The sequence below is a fragment of the Lethenteron reissneri genome, chromosome 23 (assembly GCF_015708825.2).
Source record: "Lethenteron reissneri isolate LAM-NWPU_2019-01 chromosome 23, ASM1570882v1, whole genome shotgun sequence".
Classification (NCBI taxonomy): Eukaryota; Metazoa; Chordata; class Hyperoartia; order Petromyzontiformes; family Petromyzontidae; genus Lethenteron; species Lethenteron reissneri.
Genome location: NC_083801.1, coordinates 19,367,968 through 19,381,399, shown reverse-complemented (window position 1 = coordinate 19,381,399; position 13,432 = coordinate 19,367,968). Strand labels below are relative to the sequence as shown.

The window sequence follows — 13,432 nt, the reverse complement described above, 5'->3', positions numbered from 1 at the left end:
GATATCACAAGCGCAAGCTGTCGTACACTGTAGGTGCGTATTTTTTTCTCTCTCCATCTGTTCGTGGTGGATTTCAAACGACATGCAGAACCTCTAAAAGCACCCAGATATCGCGATGTTACGCGGAGCGACGTAAAATTAAGCGTACGCCTAGTTTTGACGATGTGTACAAATTGCAGCTGGAACACTTAAAATGATGGATTTTTTTTATTATTAAAAGCACCTTGACTTCCTGTCAGGTTCAACGTTCAGGTGAAGCACATGGCGTGCGTTCAGGCCCACGCACATTGCATTAAACTTCGTGCAAACCGCAGCAAGCTGCTGCTGCTGCTGCGGTGTTGATGCACCTGGCCGAGACACCTGCATGAGGGTTTGCCATCATGGAAAAAAAAAATCACCCACTTTCACGGGGCAGTGCCCTTTTAGGACGAGGCCACTTTTAACAATAATAACAATTAGTACCTTTGGCACGCGCGCCAACTCTATCGCGCAAGGCTATCGTGAACGCGCTATGTTTCACAGACGCAGTTCGCAGTAGTTTTCACGGTAATGTTGATTGTGTCATCCCAATTTGGTCATTTGCGAGTTGCTATTTAGAAATTTTGCCAAATGTGCACCACGACGCCCCGGCACGCAACGGCCTGCTCATTTTAAATGATCTTTAACGTCCCACTTTGTGGCATGTGGTGCGTATGTTATGGTTAATACGCCCAAGGTGATAATAGGCAGGGGTGGCATGCCAGATTTGAACGGCGAACTTCCGCGACAACGAGCAGTGTCCTGAAACTGGGCGCATGTCTCATTGCTCCACTTAGACCACTTTGCAATGTGTTGTCGGATACAGTCTGAAATACTTTTGTCCGTTTTTTTTTAATTCCCTTCTCCCTTTTAGAGACCGATCTGACGCGAATAAAAGTAACGCGAAACATTTGCTCGATAAACCAGACGTTAATATATCCATGCTGAAAAATAAGCTTTTTTTTTTTTGCAAAGGTGACAATTGGTGAGTTAGAATTCGCACGACGATCAGACATGGACTGATAGAATTTCATCTTGTTTCTGGGCATTTCGGATCGGAGAAAACATACACAAAACAAACGAGTCAATGATGAATGTACAACCTCGGTTAACATATGAATTATTTCAATAGTGCCATTTTCTGGATCTGTTTCTCAGCTACTGCGATTTAGTATGCACACAAAAATAGTCCTAACCAACACTGGGGATGATATGGCAGGTGTTAATGCCTCAATAATATGCCTATTCTGTTTAGCAATGCTCACCGCATACTGGTCCAGCCACTTGCCGGTCACAGCGAAGATCAGCTGGATGTTGTTGTCGGTGAGCTTTTCAATGAGCTGCCCAAGAGACGGATAGTCCTGTGAATCAGACCACAGAGTCATTGGCATTGGGCGGAGGCACAGTGCTCGGCAATTGCAATCAAGACACATTCTCTCAAAAAAACATTTACTATCATTCTACATCACAGACTTGGAGGTACAAATGGGCAGAACAAAGTTAGCGAAACGCCGGGTTGCGTGCGGTGTGGTCCGGTGCACCTCCGATTAGCACGGTTGGCCGCGTACAGTGCAAAAGAATTTCAACATACAACACACACGTGGTGGGGTAAAGGTAATGTACTCCCACAACTTCCTAAGACATCTGGACAGAGTGGAAAAGTCGGTCAAAATACGAAAGAGGGGCACTGTAGAGCCTGTCTGCCAGCATTGGTGGACAGAGAAATTGCAGGGCTGCACCTTAATCTTTACCATGTTTACACCAGATTTGAATTGGAGTTAAAATGGAATTTTATTTGCAGCATTTTTCACCATTGTAGCCCAATGCTGTTTTGCACAGTAATTCGATTTTAAAGACGTACAATAATGAACTCAAAGATTACAAATATCTTTGTTGAGGTCAGTGTAAGGGACTTGTACTGTATAGCAAGGGTTGCGGATACATAACAACACTGTCTTATAATTATTTATAGATGTGTGATCTCCATAAAGGCATGAGAGAAATAGCAACATTTTCCATACTTCAATACAGTGGTCAGTGTGAGCCAGATGGCTGGTGTGCATACAGACGTGGCATTGAACACATTGTTTTGTTCCATATTGTAGAAAGCATATGCCCCTCTTTGTATCATGTATGTCTGTTGAACTTCTTTCATGCCGTACGTAGCCAACCGCACTAATCGGAATGTGAGGGGCGACGGACAATAAACTAAACACAAAAAGCAGTTTTAAAGAAATTCGTTTTCAATCGAGATTTCAAAGTGCATAGCTCCAGTGGCTTCCTAATAATCATGGCATATCCCTGTAGGATGGTACAGCCCAGATAATCCTCTAAAGCTGGAGCAAACACTTGTTTGACAAACCCTTGCTGTATACATTTCCAACATGGAAACAGGTGAACATTGATGGCGTGTAAACAAACGCACCATGAATATATTTTTTAATGTAACAACTGTACAGTTCATTTGACTACACGTCTGCTGGCGGCGTGTACATTCGTGTTACGCACTTTATTTTTCCTAATATCAGATGTCCATTTTGCCTTCCTTGGTGTTTTGCCAAAGTAAAAATTATTTTAATTCGTGCCAAACTAGGACGGCTTCGCTTTGGCCAAGCCAATAATGTCCTCATGGATATTGTAATAAACCATATAATAATTAATTTGAACAAACAATAAATAAAAATTACGTTAAAAATTCCCATTTGTGCATCCATTCATGTTGCTCAATTGTTTTCTGCAATGATGTCATTTGAGGGAAGCTGGAAATACTGAGACATCTGTGAATGTCAATGTGCCCTTTGAGCTGAACAAAACAATCCAATGAGCAGCAACACACTCCATTCATTTACCCCAGAATCTTTGTATTTACGAAAGTTATTTTTTTAATTCAAGATATAGATCGTTGTTCCTCCCCACCTACAGGGAAGAAGGCAGGGTGGCATGTTTTCAACAACACATTGGCCACAGTGGAGCAATTTGTATGCTTGTGAACTCAGTACAGTATAGTTAAAATAAAGCCCAGGGCACTGAGGCCATGATCAACGGTCATTAACAGGCTTGTTACGCAAAGGCTGTTTTCTTTAAATACCCAAGTGCTTGTCTTAGCCTCCTTTCTTAACCACATTCCGTTGTGATATGAGCTTCCCGATAGCAGCATAAGCAATTCCTGGGCAATAATGTCACCAGCAGCTTCAGTTTAAAACATCTCCCCCCTCCACCTACTCCAACCCAAAGTAGTGACACAATAAAAAAAGCGAGGTAAGCGAGAACATGATTGCGTGTTTTTGTTACCTAATCGGCATTAAACACTGTCAAGTTAAATGATGAAGGCACGGGCGCAGCCCTGCAACTGCTTGCTTGCATCAATTCCGGCAGAAGGATATCCAATTGTGAGATGCTAAAGAGAGCCCCTCTGGAGGGCATTCAGTCCGATACTCTTGGAAGAAGAAGTAGGAGTACCCACACTTTACTCCACCACACGTGACCTACCGAACGACTGTGGTGTGCCCATGTATGCTGCTTTATACTGATGGGTGGACAAAAGTGGTGGGTGGTTCGGGGGGATTTTAGAAACGTTCCCATTGGTGATCGAAATGAAGCTGGCGGACCCCTGGATTGCAAGTCGAGTGTGCTCATCATTACACCGAGCCAGCATGCCCCCCCCCCCCTCTGTACATCATGCCCAGAGTTTGTTGTGCACAGACAGAGGTTCGCCTTCAGCTGCTGCCTTTCCAAATCATAATACGGCCAATAAAGTTGACACAGACGAGTAAATATATCAAGCGTTGCTGTTCAAGGAGTGTGCAGAAGCCTATTGCCGTTAATTAAAATGTCAACAGACACTTTGCTTGCTTTATCAGGATATGTTTTTTGTGCCGGACTTCTGTTTGCCTTACAAGCTCATAAAGCTGACCAGCAAAAGCCTAAACAAATTGTATTTACATTTATCAACATATAAACATGTCAGAGTATGTCGAAAGTCCATGGGCGTTTAGGACCAAGGACCTTACAGTATCCAATTAGGGTCTTATTAAGTGACCAGATTTTGATGCTTAACCGGCATAGCAAGAAGTGTTGAATAAGGCTGAAAATATACAAAATAAAATCTGCTGGGGGATCAAAATAAAATCTGAGGTTGTATAAAATGTTGTCACTTGTCCGTTGTTAAAACACATAAATTAGTGTACAACCTTACCTGTATAATCAACGAGGGTATTCAGCATAATTCTCATGTGAAACAGAAACTTGAAACGTCACTGCACTTTTGGCCAGCACGGCTCATGACGTGCAACAACACGGTTCACTATGTCTAACAGCACACATCGTGTATCACTGCCCTGAGCTCTTTCAACACGTGCCCGTGCAAATCGGAAAAAGACCTCCTCCCTGAGGGATTGTTTTATTTTTGCTCCCTTCCACTTTCTAGGGTCATCAAGGAGCTGCTTTGACGGCACGTGGTGGTGAATCTCACAGACATCGTCTCGGTAATAAAATGTATTCCCACGAATGCGGCGAGGGTGGTGTCCGTTTAACAAGACAGAACACGCCGATGGCAGGCTGGTGGAGATGGTGGGGGGGGGGGTGACATAACGTGCCTTCTAAACTACACAATTTTTATTTCACCAGGTAAGGCTCACTGAGCTACATACCTATTTTTTTCATAAGCGACCTGGCCACGCAAAGAACAGCTCGACAAAGTGGCTTATCATGCGGGAGTTTACCACGGCCAAATAGTCTAAACGCGTGTCGTTTCCAAATGTGGTGGGAAAAAAACCAGAGGACTCGGAGGAAAGGCCACGCGACCATGGGGAGAGATAGACACGAAAACTCCAAATGTAAGGGGTCAGGGTTGGGATCGAACCCACGTCCTCCTGCATACTCGGCGAGGTAGTTAACATCTCCTAGCGACCGCGGCGCCACTCCTTCGTGCCATGAGCTCACCATGTCAGTGGAGTGCGTGTACGCGTTTTTCTCATCGAGGTGACACAGCCCATCGTTGGGGACGGCTACGCCGGCGAGTCGCCCGTCCAGGGCGATGTGCGAGTCGGCGTCCGACACAAACACCAGCAGGTGCATGGCCTCGCTCCTCCAGCCGATTTTGTCCTGGGTGGAGAGGGGACAGGCGTCGCGGGTGAGGCCGACGCGTTTTTGGGTCGTGCCGCGGGCGCGTTGTTCTTCGGCACGACAAACTGCTCGGCACGCGTTCGATTACTTGAAGAAGCTCCCAGCACACGGGGAGAGGAGAAACGTAAGAACGTGCCGAGCAGCACGCGGTACGAGCCGGAAACACATCGTGGTTAATAGGTTAACATGGCCAAATGCAGTTTATTCTGCACAATTCAGAATCGGAATCTGTATTTATCCTGGAGAAATCCGATGAGCTATGAAGATATGTTTTACAGGTGAGAAATAAAAAATTGCTTCATCATCGCTTCCTTCATCTGTATCCCACAGTTGTTGTTGACACACGATCTGCAAGGTCTGCTCTAAGAGTATTCAAGCATCCAGATTTTGGTTTCCCCTTGGTCACTAACCTCTCTCTGGGTGCTTGTCTCCGTGACCTGCCTGTCATCATAGACACGTGTCTCACCCATCGCAACCAAATTTTTCCTAATTACATCTGCAGCTATTTCTTGCCACATTCTACTATTAACATCCAAATTGCTTGCCCTATCCTTCCACGAAATTCCTATCATTCTCCACATGCACCTGTGTTGGACGTTTATTTATTTTCCGGTTTGTTTACTAAAGCCCCATATGGAGGCACCCGAGTGAACACACAAACATTAGCTGAACGCACACTTTGAGCACGTGTGCCTACATATCCAGCCCAGGAGAATACCTGCTTGCACACGCCAGAATGCTGGCGCACAGAATCTTGAAACACGTTGCAATTCGTGCATTTCCCCCGGGTTTCCCTTGCAAAAAGAGGAGGACCTGATGATGTCCTTACCGGGCTCTGACCTGCTTCAAATTTAAGTTGACTGACGGTGTAGAGTATGTATTCACACAAAATGCATGCATGCACGCATGCACATACAGTACATATCTGAACGTGCACAGACCACGCCTACACTCACACTTTCACATTCCTCGTGAGGCTAGGGTACTGCCCTTGCACCGTATAGTCTATTACAATGTGCGATGCTGATCAAGGGACGTGTTCATGCTGAACTCGCAAAAGGGTGTCGGGCGGAGATGTGACCCAAGCCATCATCAACACGTTGTTATACCACTGCATGGTAGGTTTGATCGGTTGTGCTGCATACATTGTGTTGCTAAGCAAGATGTCTGACGTTTCACTCTCCATGCTGGGAGCTCCTTCAGGAACTTAATTCAGGTGCTGGGAGCCTTTTGAAGAGGCTCCCAGCACCAGGAGGGAAGCGTCGGACATCGTGCTGAGCAACATGCTGTAATGAGAACCCAAAAAACACATCGGGGAGCTATCAAAAGTTGTTTTCATGCGTTGGTACTAGAAAAAGTGTAAACATAAACACAATGCCATGACTCACATAGGCACATTGATAAATGCATTTGTTAAAGAGCCCTAACAGAAACATATTATGGAAACCAATTGAAATGCCCCACAATTACACCCATGTGGCTGAAACCCACAGCTAAGTGAGGCACAAGTATTTTTCGTGCAATGTTATACTTGCTTTCCCTTGACTCATCCGTCAATGCTCAAGTGGATTACAATGGGATTTATTAAGTTGCTCCGCATTACAACGAAGCTCCGTGTGTGTTCACATTTCGCAGGAACGCGCGGTGACATTCAAGAGCCGAAGGACCAAGCCCACTCCCTCAAAACAATCATCCACACAAAATTCTCAATGGCAAATGCCACCAGTTTTACTTTGTGCCAAAAGCTCGCCTACACCACGATGGTGAGATGTTAACTACCCCGCCTGGTATGCAGGAGGTCGTGGGTTCGATCCCAATCCTGACGCCTGCTCTATATTTGGAGTTTACGTGTCTCTCTCCCCGCAGTCACATGGACTTTTCTGGGGGTCCTCCGGTTTTTCCCTCCATGTTTAAGATCAACACACGTTTAGAGTATTGTGCCACGATACATTTCCACGTGACAAGCCACTTCGCCACTTCTGAAAAAGCGCTATATAGCTCAGTGGGCCTTACCTGGGGGAAAAAAATGTACTCTTTACTCTGCCTTTTTTAAGGGGGCAGTCGCTTCAATGTACAAATGTGGCCCCCTTCTTTGTTGTTGTTGCAAGCCTGCCTTTTGATAAAGGCCAAGTGACCACGAGGAATGCAACAAAATAAAGGCTTACTTTTAATCTCAGGGGGTAAAAGGGTCACAGTTTCACCATGATAAATTTCTTTTTGCATGCTCCATTTTATCCACGCTGAGTAGATGCAGGTGATGGCGACGGTTTTTAAATTCTCTATCTCCTGGGAAAGTCAGCACCTGCCCGATTCCATCTACAGAAGTTGGTTCGACCGGTCTTGAAAAAAAATAACAATTTTTTTTTGCCAACCTTGTGACTAACGTGCATGCATCACTGATTAAGGACAATCGCCTCGCTCTTGTGAAGTGTTCTTATTTGGGGAACTTTGTGATGGCACAAGTTTACCGCAAGGGGACACCTTTACTGGTAAATGGCAAGCACATCCTATATCACAAAGGCTTGATAAAAAAAGGAAAACACGAATTTAAATGTATCCCAAAACATACACATTTTAACTGAAAAATAATTAATGCAGCATTACAATTGAAGCTCCAAAATAATTTTAACCGAAAATGATTTGGAGATTTGTTAATCATTTGTTCGAATAACACGTGAGCGTATCGGGGGCACGGTGATTAGCTCACCGGGCTATGCAACCAGTGAGCCGAGTTCAATTCACAGGCATGGCTAACAACAGTGCAAATGGTAATAATAATTTACATTTATTTGTAAGGCGCATTCCCCTAATGTCTGAAGGAGTCTTGTAAGATTATGGTTAATGAAAGGGCAAGAGAGAAGCAGAGCTAAATAGTATAAACAGACTTAAGAAAATGTGTGTTGAGATCCGACTTAAAAGTATACACATTATCGGTTAAACGAATTTCCAACGGTAGGTATTGGAACCAGTCCTGTGTCTCCCCCCCCCCCCGACCTCTCCCCTCCAACATCCCACATTGACCAGCATGGTGAAGTATGGTGAAACAACCCCCCAAAGTCTGATATGGCACAGAAAGGCCTTCATCTTGCAGTGCAGTGGATTAACTTAACAAAAGGACCGTATTTTTTGGAATACCACGTGGTTAAATGCAGTATGAAGTCGGATCATGTTCTGTCTCTACTGCTGACATTGGAACCAGGTGTTCGCTGCAAAACGTGCAGGGAGGCATGCTCGCCCTCGACTCAGGTGATCACGTTGCCTTTTCCACATCACAGTCAATGTTAAGCATTCATCATCAGTGTTACCTTATGCCTTATCTTACCATCAAATGAACATAATCCCGACCAGCTGGGTGGCATCGTGACTGGAGTATGTGAATTGCAATTGGAAGTGCAAATACAGGTTTTGGAGGTATATAGAATGAGCACCTCTTTGAGGGAAGTCAACAGCAGGTGTCCGAGGTACAGGCTGACCCTCACTACAGGAATGTGAAATTTTACCGTGTAGGATTTCGCGGTTGTGCTGTGCAGCTGTCGGATATGTGTTTTTTAGGTTGCATGGCGTGTCATACGGCATGATGTCCAACGTTTCAGGAACTGAAATCATTGCCCACAGAAGCTCCCAGCACAACCGATTAGCACGGTTGGCTACGTACGGTGCGAAAGAAGCTCAGCACACATACGCACCGTGCACACGCCACAACTTTGGGTCACAGTGCCGAACGAAACGCGGTAGCATCCCCAAAAAAACACATCGTGAGCGCAGACCGAAATTTTCGACGACGGCTTCGGGGAGGGGGAAGGGGGGGGCGGGGGGGTGTCCACCGGAGCCAGAAGAGAATGCAACTTTTGACTTCTTATTTTTTTCTTTTTTTTCCGCCGCCCGCATGCGAGCCTCTTACCTTGCACACGGCCACCTGCAAGATGGCGTCAAAGCCCCCCTCCGGAGAGTCGATGTTCCCGGAGACGAGCTGCTCCTTCACTTTGGCGTTGAACTCCGTGGCCTCGCCGGTGAGGGGAAGCACGTGGTTGAAGCCGAACACCGGCAGGCAATCGATGTAGCCGCTGCGGGCACATCGCACCTCGCCGTCACTCGCCGCCAGATGTGCGCGGGGTCGGGGGGGTTGGGGTGCAAGGGGCGGTGGCGGGGTACCAGGGGGGGGTTGCAAGGGGTGGGGAAGGTTCAAGGTCGGGGGGTGCAAGGGGTGGGGGGTTCAAGGGGGGTGCAAGGGGTGGGGGGGTTCATGTGGGGGGGTGGTGAAAGGGGCGGTGGCGGGGTACCAGGGGGGGGTGCAAGGGGTGGGGAAGGTTCAAGGTCGGGGGGGGTGCAAGGGGTGGGGGGTTCAAGGGGGGTGCAAGGGGTGGGGGGTTCATGGGGGGGGTGGTGAAAGGGGTGGGGGGGTTCAAGGAGGGGGTGCAAGGGGTGGGAGGGGTTCAAGGGGTGAGGGGGGCTCAAGGTCGGGGGGGTGCAAGGGGTGGGGGGGTTCAAGGGGGGTTCAAGCGGGGGGGGGGTGCGCCGCTACACTGGCCGCTCGTCGTTGTCCCGCAGCGGTGCCGCACCGCGCGGGTGCAGGGAGAGGACGCACCGACTCGCAGCACGAGAGATCACACCTTCCGCTGTCCAAAGGCAAGCGAATTGCCTTCAACCGCTGCGGAGGCATTGGTGGGGGGGGGGTCGAGCATCGTCTAGGAGGAAGGGCGCTCCCTCGGAACGGTAAGGGGAGCGACGTTCCATTGGGATTGCTGTGTGCCATGTCCTGAAGGATGGCGCGAGCAGACACGCGGCGGAGTGCTCGCTTTTTGTACGATTACTCGCGACCGAGGCCAGCAAACGTCTTTCCTGTTGACTATTAAAATTCGATCAGTTTGCCTTCAACCGCACAAATATTATTTTTACACGTGCTGTTGATATGTAAAGCATCTCTTTTGCTACGTGCAGGGATGTACGGTATTATTAATGGTTACTGTGTTGAAAAGAAAAGAAAAGGGAAAATTTGCTTGACAGACGTAACCCTCATCCCTTGCCAATGACACAACGAAAATACCAATTGTTTACCCAAAAAGCCTCACTGAGCCTTGAGACGTTTTCAGAAGGATCCGCATTGTGATGTTGGGCCAATACCATGAACGAATGATTGGCTTGTGGGAGGGAACTGCAGTAACGGGAGAAACACTACGTGGAGGTGGGGGTGACAATCAACGTTGCCATATTTGACCACCTCACAGCCCAACGCCTGCACACCCAGTAAGTTCGGTGGTCACCGATCCAAGCACCATCGAACAACAGAGCAATCCTCCTATCAGATGGGGGGGAGGGGGTGGGGGACAAAGACCTGGGCTTACGTGCAAGGGTTGGCCTGGTATATGGGCAACGTCTTGATGTAGGGAGACAGAGGCTTGTCCACGAAGGTGCCAAAGCCGATGCGGAAGTTGCGCGAAAGCTGCCCCATCTTGGTGGCGAGCGTGGTGCCCAGGCTCTTGATGTTCTGCAGGTCGTCGAACATGGAGGCCGACAGGTCCATGAGGTAGTAGAGGTCCACGGGGTAGCCCTCCAGCTGCTCCACCTCCACCTGGAAGGTCTCCCTGCTGCCTGCAAGCGCGCAGCCGGAGTACCAGCGGGGCAAACTCAAACGAGCGTTTCGCATGACTCCCCGATCTCCCCGGGGGCGTTTGGTCACGAGAACCGCGCAGCTTGGTCACGAGGGCAGAGTACACGTGCAGAGTGCACGGGCAGAGTACATGGGCCGAGTACACGTGCAGAGTACACGTGCAGAGTGCACGGGCAGAGTACACGGGCAGAGTGCACGGGCAGAGTACACGGGCAGAGTGCACGGGCAGCGTGCCGCAGCGATGCTGCGAAGTGGCAATTCTATTCCGGAAGGGTCCCGAGCAAATGTTTTGCATGTTATTGTTGTGTCCCGACAGAATTTTTCGGATGTCTAGGGGCCCACTCTAGGCAGGTGGCCTTAAACAGGCATACCTGGTCATGTGACCATCTTAACAAGGTAATATACACGTCAGTACCTTAATGTACCACACATATTGAAAGTACAGTTAACCCTTTCCCATTCTGCGACGTCTCAAAGTTGCAGGGTGGGGTCCCGCTCACCTCTGAATCTCGGAACGTGTAAGCGGCTCAGCGTAAATTTTAGTTAGAGAGACGCAGCGCCATTGTTTTTAAAGACATTGTTACTCACCGCAGAGAAATGTAGCGAAACAACCACACTCTATGATAGCTGGCGCCAAACTGTGCCACACTTCCTCCCGCATGGCCTTGTGGGAGCCTCGGTACTGATAACAATATTTTATTTTAGTTTTTATTCCGGTGTCGTTTTTATGATGTGCACGTACGTCATCGAAAGGGGAAAGGGATAACTTCATCTTTTAATATATTAATACCAAACAACAAGAAACGTTTTCCAACTTAATGTAGATAAAACAATCAAGCAAGTAGTTAGCCTGTTAATTGCCATATCATAGGAAAGGTTTTTATTTATATTTTAACAAAAAAGTAAACACCACTTTTATAATCTAATTTCCAGCATGAACGAATACACAATGAGTTGATACAAGCAGTAAAACAACCTGGCATTACTTAGCATTAATTAAACGCAGACCATGAGAGAGAGAGAGGCTCACTCGCATATAATGGTGACACTCACCCGGCCGGAGACGTAGGGATATCTTCTGCGGAGACATCTGAATAATGGAAGATGAGCTGCCATCGACCTTTCCACTGATGGGATGGTTTTTAATGATATCCAGCTGGTTCATTGGGAACTCAATATACTTTTTGCTACAGCCCTTCTCCAAGAGGTTTGAGACTACGTCACAGCGCTTGTCGTGATGCTCTCCCTCAGAAAAGTTCTGCAAAGAGAAATAAGGCACCTCAAACACGACAAAATGACCGTGTACCCAAACAGAGTGAAACACCTCTTATCCATGACCCGATTCATTGTCCATGGGCTCTAATTATTATTAATATGCCACGGTAGCAAGATATTAACTACCTCGCCTGGTATACAGGAGGTCGTGGGTTCAATCGCGACCCTGACCCCTATATATTTACAGTTTGCATGTTCTCCCCGTAGCCACGTGGATTTATTTACTGGTCCTCCGGTTTTTCCCTCCACGTTCAGAAACATGTGTTTAGAGTATTTGGCTGCGAGAAATTTTCCACGTGATAAGCCACTTCGTTGAGCTATGATTTGTGGCCAGGTTGCGTCTGAAAAACAGCTTTATAGTTCAGTGGGCCTTACCTGCTCAAAATAAAAAGTTAAGTTTAGTTTTATTGCACAAAGATTCTTCTCGACAAATTCATCTGATTATTATGCGTTTATCTGCGGGTTAAAGGTGCAGCCCTACGATTACCGTACTCTCTCACACCACTGCTAGCGGAAAGGCCTCCACTAGAAGGCGCTATAGAGAACCCCCTCTTCAGGGTATTTGACCTGCTCCTCCACGATGCTCGTTAGACCTCTATGAAGAGGTGGGCACAAGCGCGCTTTCCACACCGCATGCGATCTGACGACTTATTAACTGCGGTTGTACCCATTACACATTTCTGCGTGGACAGAGGTGGGCTGACTTAAGAAACTTGATCGTTGTTTAAACTGCCACACCGGTAGATTGAATCGAATAGGTGAAACCATGGCCGCATCCAGCTGTGTGGGCAATAAGAGTTATTTTGGTGGATATGCAGAGATAATAGGACCCACGAATATATGCGGTGCCCCCACATCATTGTAGATCAGAGGTTTTCTGTACTTATTGTATTCGGATATGTCTAAATATCAAATCACCACGCGGTAACGTATCACAAGTCCCAATTAGACCGTGTATTGGATTGGCAGTTTTTTTTTTTTACACACACACGTAACTAAATCCAACTCGTGGCAGACGTGCATCCGAATTTTTTTTAAATCGAGCTCTCAGTACAATGAACAGAGCGCTGCCTAATGGGCAGGGATTCAAACTCCGCGGCGACTTTTTGAAGCGCTGTAAATCCGTTGGATTTGAATGAACAGAAAAAAGAGCCTTGGCCACGCCACAATGCAAGCCGAAGCGGGCGTGCTTCTGTCGCCCGATCGACGTTTCCATGGAATCGCAAAGGCCAAAGTACACTCCATACCTCTTGGCTGCACCAGCCACAGAAGGGACCGAGGAGGAGGCACTCGGCACACGTACTTGCGCCTCCCGATGAGCACAAATTTGTTCCTGGGGACATAACAACATAAAACCGCACGGGATACAGATGTGCGCGTGTGTGCGATACCTTGAGCTTCTTTCGC

The 13,432-nt window shown here is 47.4% G+C and overlaps 1 protein-coding gene across 1 annotated transcript in view; it reads right to left on the bottom strand.

Moving 5' to 3' along the window:
• Positions 1 to 13,432, bottom strand: part of LOC133346162 (integrin beta-6-like) — a 59,228-nt gene that overhangs the window by 33,307 nt on the left and 12,489 nt on the right. Inside the window, exons 3-8 of the mRNA XM_061557616.1 lie at positions 13,273 to 13,358; positions 11,804 to 12,008; positions 10,485 to 10,731; positions 9,044 to 9,206; positions 4,960 to 5,121; positions 1,284 to 1,379 (exon numbers count right to left, since the gene is read on the bottom strand). Of these exons, the coding sequence (XP_061413600.1) occupies positions 1,284 to 1,379; positions 4,960 to 5,121; positions 9,044 to 9,206; positions 10,485 to 10,731; positions 11,804 to 12,008; positions 13,273 to 13,358 (959 nt within the window). The remainder of the gene's footprint in view (positions 1 to 1,283; positions 1,380 to 4,959; positions 5,122 to 9,043; positions 9,207 to 10,484; positions 10,732 to 11,803; positions 12,009 to 13,272; positions 13,359 to 13,432) is intronic.